This window comes from Nanorana parkeri, unplaced genomic scaffold, assembly GCF_000935625.1.
Source record: "Nanorana parkeri isolate BGI_ZX_2015 unplaced genomic scaffold, ASM93562v1 scaffold2614, whole genome shotgun sequence".
Classification (NCBI taxonomy): Eukaryota; Metazoa; Chordata; class Amphibia; order Anura; family Dicroglossidae; genus Nanorana; species Nanorana parkeri.
In genome coordinates, this window is record NW_017308882.1 from 115,626 (window position 1) to 121,220 (window position 5,595).

Consider the following 5,595-nt stretch of genomic DNA (forward strand, 5'->3'; position numbering starts at 1 on the left):
TTATTTTAGTTTATTTAACTTCTCTTTTTTTTTTTTTTACTTTATTGCTGGGAGCAATAGCCAGCCTGCTATTGGATATTTCAAATTGCAATAGCGGGCTGGCTATTGCACCTGCCCACTGCCTGCTGTCAATCAGCAGAGGAGGGACATGAAGGAGAAAGTTTAAAATATCCAATAGCAGACTGGGTATGTTTCCCAGCCTCTAGCTGCAGAGGAGGTTGAGGTGGAACTGGCCGGCACAGAGGAGGAACAGGCCAGGAAAGAGGAGACACTGAGCGAAAAAAAAATATAGACTGCTGCAGCCAGCACCAGCGGGGAGGAGAACAGGGCAGAGCAGAGCGGCGGCTGCAACTAATCGAAAAACAACTAATCGTTAATGAGAATCGTTGGCAACGATTCTCATTATCAATTTAATTGATTAGTTGTTGCAGCCCTAGTTTCCATTCACATAGCAGAACTAATTGCAGAATACCTTTTTATGAGATGATGTTTTTGTAGGACTGAAAAATCCTGCCAAGTTCTCTCTGCCTGTACTGTGCTGGCATTTCATCATCACTTTGGGGGGAATTTATCATAATCTGGAGCAGCTGTGCATGGCAACCAATGGGCTTCTATCTTTTATTTTCGAAGCTTAAAGTGACATTTAACCCTCAGATTTTTTAACATAAACCAATACTGTAATGTGTGCCTTACTGTAATCCATGGTTGTTTCCCTTCTCTTTGCTGCTCTTCTTTTTAAATCCTCATGTCTTCTCATGCTTGGGGAGAACTTCCCTTTGCAGAGTGCCTCTTCCTGTAGTGCTGGCTCAGGTTGCAAACCTACACACAGACACCATGTATCCATTTCAGAGACAAGGCAATCTGCTGCAAAACAGAAGTTCTGCCCAGCATGAGAAAAGATACGGATTTAAAAGGAAGACCAGCAAAGAGAAGGGAAATAATAATGGATTACAGTAAGGCACACATTACAGTATTGTTTTATGTTAAAAAATCTGAGGGTGTCACTTTAACTGAACAAACTGAAGAGCTGATTGGTTGCCATGCACAGCTGCTCCAGCTTTTTTCCTGCTCCAGTTTTGATAAATTCCTTCCCATTGTATGTTAATGAGGGGCCCTCTTGTATGTCCTTAATGTTTCTATTACAAAAGTCAGTTTTCTTGTTCCTTAAATTTAGAGAGAAGCTTGCAAAGGCCTGCTACTCAAACACAGGGAAATGTGTTATTTGATCCCCTGCAGACTTTGTAAGTTTGCCCACTTTAAAAGAAATGGTCTATAATTTTTATCATGGGTGTATTTTAAATGATAGAGACAGAATATCAACCAAAAATCCAAAAAAACCCACAATTCAAATGTTATTAATTGAGTTGCAGTTCAGTGAGTAAAAGAAGTATTTGATCCCCAAGCAAAACATGACTTAGTACTTTGTGGAGAAACCCTTGTTGGCAAGCACAGAGGTAAGACATTTCTTGTAGTTGGTTACCAGGTTTGCACACATCTCAGGGAGGGATTTTTGTCCACTCTTGTCCAATCTTTTCTAAATCCTTAAGGTTTCTTGGCTGTTGCTTGGCAACTCGAAGTTTCAGCTCCCTCCATAAATTTTCATTAGTGATTAAGGTCTGGAGACTGGCTAGGCTACTCCATGACCCTAATGTGCTTCTTCTTGAGCCACTGCTTTGTTGCCTTGGTGTTATGTTTTGGGTCATTGTCATGCTGAAAGACCCATGTTAAGTGTTCTGGCTGAGGGAAGGAGGTTCTCATCCAAGATTTTACAATACATGGCCCCATCCATTGGCCCCTCAATGTGGCAAAGTCAGCCTGTACCTTTTAGCAGAGAAACAGCCCCAAAGCATAATGTTTCCACCTCCGTGCTTGACTGTAGGGATGGTGTTCTTAGAGTCATAGTCAGCATTTTTCTTCAAACACAGCGAATTGGGTTAACGCCAAAGAGCTCAATTTTGGTGTCATCTGACTGCCAATGAACATTTAAATGATGAGGAGAAAGTGCTGCAAACTTCAGATGGGCCTGTACATTTGCCTTCTTGAGGAGGGTGGCCTTGTGGGCGCTGCAGGATCTCAACCCATGGCGGTGTATTGTGTTTACCAATGTTTGTTTGGTGACTGTGGTCCCAACTGCCTTGAGATTATTAACAAGCTCCTCCCGTGTAGTTCTGTGCCTATCCCTCACTTTTCTCATGATCATCCTTACCCCATGAGGCGAAACCTTGCATGGAGCTCCAGACCGAGGGCAATTGGTTATTTTGTATTCCTTCCATTTTTGTGAATCGATCCAACAGTCGTTTCCTTCTCGCCAAGCTTCTTGCTGATAGTCTTGTAGCCCATTCCAGCCTTCTGCAGGTCTACAATCTTGTCCCTAATGTCCTTTGACAGCTTCCCAGATAGCAAGAAATTGTGCTGCAAGTTTGAAAATGACTTGCTAAACTATTGCCAAGCTTCACAATTTTGTTGCACAATTACAGCAAGTCTACATTGCAAGTCTCCAGACAAGTGAGCTTGCAGAGCTCTTGCTAAGACCTGCAGGACTCTTGCTGTAGACTTTCCAAGCAAATTTGCTACAAATTCAAAAAGTGTCAACTAGAACTTGTGCTGCGAGTGTTCTGCAAGTCTACAACTTGCCAGGAATGTGTGCGGCAAGTTAACAAGAATTACAATTTAACCCTATCACAAGTTTGTGGCAAGTTATCCTTGCTATCTGGGTCTTTGGTCTTGCCCATGGTGGTGAGGTTTGAATGGAAGAAAGATTCTGTGGACAGGTGTAAATAATATATAACGAGTTGTCGTTAGGAGCTCCTTCCTAAATTGACAGGACTAATCTGTGTACCACATAGCCAGTCTGTGGGAGTCAGAATTATTGTTGGTTGGTAGGGGATCAACTACTTATTTTATATATATTTTGTTTAAAATTTTTGGATATGCTGTGTGAATAGGAGCATATAACATATAGTAGGGTTTCCTCTATTTTAGCTGCAAAAGTGGAAAGACACTTTAACCTTCCCATAGTAAGAAATTTTAGTAGAGGAGAGGAGCCTGTACAACTGTGGAAGATGGGGCCTACAAGACCTTTTTAGCTGCCTTCCACATACCCATAGCTACCTCTGAAGGAACTTGAATAACTATAACAGTTATTGCCGTTGCAGCCAATTTGGATCATCTCTGTTGGGATCCAGATTTGTCTCGGGATCCAGATTTGTCTCTGGACCCTAGCTGTTTGATGACAGCAGGTCCCAGTGAGGAAGTGTACATGAAGCGGGGTAGAGTGGTACAGCCACAGAGCTGTATGTGATTAGCCATCATCATAACATTATGACCACTTAAAGGTGAAGTGAATTATATTGATTATCTCATTTACAATGCACCTGGAAGTAGGTGGGATATATTGGGTAGCAAGTGAACATTTTTGTCCCGAAGTTGATGTGTTGGAACAGAAAAAAAGGGCACGCGTAATGATATGAGTGACTTTGACTAGGGCCAAAATGTGATGATTGGGTCAGAGCAATTTCAAAACTGCAGCTCTTATGAGATGATCTCAGTCTGCATTGATCAGGACCTCCCGAAAGTGGTCCAAGGAAGATGAACCAGGACAGGGTCAGGGGCGGCCAAGGCTTATTCATGCACATGGGGAGTTAAGGCTGGCCTGTGTAGTTTGATCAAATAAAAGGTCAACTCTAGCTCAAATTGCTGAAAATGATCATGCTGGTTTTACTAGAAATGTGTCTGAACACACCGTGCATTGCGGTTTATGGAGTATGGGGCTGTGTAGCTACAGACTGGTCAGGGTGTCCATGTGGACCTCTGTCCACCACCAAAAGCACCTAAAATGTGTGATTGAGCATCAGAACTGGACCATAGAGCAATGGAAGTAGGTGGCTTGGTCCGATCACATTTTCTTTACATCGTGTGGGTGGCAGGTTGTGTGTGTGTTGCTTTTGTGGAAAAGAGATGGAACCGAGATGGAACCAGGATGCACTATGGGAAGAAGGCAAGCCAGCAGAGACAGTGTGATGCTTTGGGCAATGTTCTGCTGGGAAACCTTGGGTCTTGCCATTCACGTGGTTCTTACTTTTGATATGTATCGCCTACCTAAACGCTTTTGACCAAGTACATCTGTTCAAGAGGCAGTGGCCTCTTTCACCAGGATAATGCACACTGCAAAAATGGGCCAAGAATGGTTTGAGGTGTACTACGAGACTCTCCATACCTCAATCCAATCGAGCATCTGTGGGATATGCTAGAAATTAAGTCCGATCCATGGAGTCCCCACCTCGCAACTTACAGGCCTTAAAGGATCTGCTACTGGAGGCTTGGTGACCGATATCACAGCATACATTCAGAGGTGTAGTGAAGTCCATGTCTTGACGGGTCAGAGCTGTTTTGGCATTAAAAGGGGGTCCTACTCCATATTATGTGGGTGGTCATAATGTTATGGCTTATCGCGGTATATCTTCAGTGTTAGATTTAGTCTAGCCACACACTGTTCGAATTCTCTCGAGAAATCATTTGATTCCCCCATTCACGCTAAACATTGTGGATAGAAGTAGGGATGCACCGATATATCGGCCGCTGAAACATATCGGCCGAAAATGGCACTTTTGGCAAAATGCTTTTGTGGGGCTTAGCCAGGTTTAGGAGCCATGCCCTGCAAATCAGATACTTGGCCTCCACAGGCTGTGGCAGTCGATGCTTGGCTTATCTTCATCTGGGGTCTGTGTGAACAAAGCAAGGTATGATCAAGCGAATATGGAATGGGTAAAACTGATTACAGTTACAAAAACTTCATGCATATTAGTAAATACTTTTTTCTTGTCTTCACAGGAAATATTAATACAAACAATTGCTAAAGATGCACATGTGTATGCCCAACGTAACAAGAGGAAAACTCTGCAGCGTCGAGATATAGGTTTGAATTTTATTTCTTAGAATATTTATTAGAAAAAAAATTGCAAATGGTGGAACTGTAAACAAGGACAACATGTTTTAAAATTAGCATTTGGATATTAGAGGGTTCTATTTATAAATGTTTTCACCCAGAATTTACATATTTTTCCAATTAGAAAAATGTGTCCATCTTCTGTGACTATATACAGGTGAAACTCGAATAATTAGAATATCATGCAAAGTTCATTTATTTCACTAATGCAACTTAAAAGGTGAAACTAATATATGAGATAGACTCATTACATGCAAAGCAAGATAATTCAAGCCGTGATTTGTCATAATTGTGATGATTATGGCTTACAGCTCATGAAAACCCCAAGAACCCCAAATCCACAACCTCAAAAAAGTAGATTATTACATGCAATCAATAAAACAAGGATTGTACATAGAACAATATCGGACCTCTGAAAAGTACAAACATGCATATGTACTCAGTACTTGGTTTGGGCCCCTTTTGCAGCACTTGCTGCAATTACTTTTGCACGATATTCTAATTATTCGAGTTTCACCTGTATGTTTGGACTGGTGTGAGTTAGTGCACCAAAATGGAGAAGAATTGTTAACTAGAGTATAAGGAGACTGGCACTTTGCAGATGTCACAAAGATTTAGACACAGCATTTCTTTAATCATATATATATATA

The 5,595-nt window shown here is 41.7% G+C and overlaps 1 protein-coding gene across 1 annotated transcript in view; it reads left to right on the forward strand.

Moving 5' to 3' along the window:
* Nucleotides 1-4,935, forward strand: part of POLE4 (DNA polymerase epsilon 4, accessory subunit) — a 24,580-nt gene extending 19,645 nt beyond the window's left edge. Inside the window, exon 2 of the mRNA XM_018573918.1 lies at nt 4,831-4,935. Within this exon, the coding sequence (XP_018429420.1) occupies nt 4,831-4,935 (105 nt within the window). The remainder of the gene's footprint in view (nt 1-4,830) is intronic.
* The last annotated feature ends 660 nt before the right edge of the window (nt 4,936-5,595 follow it).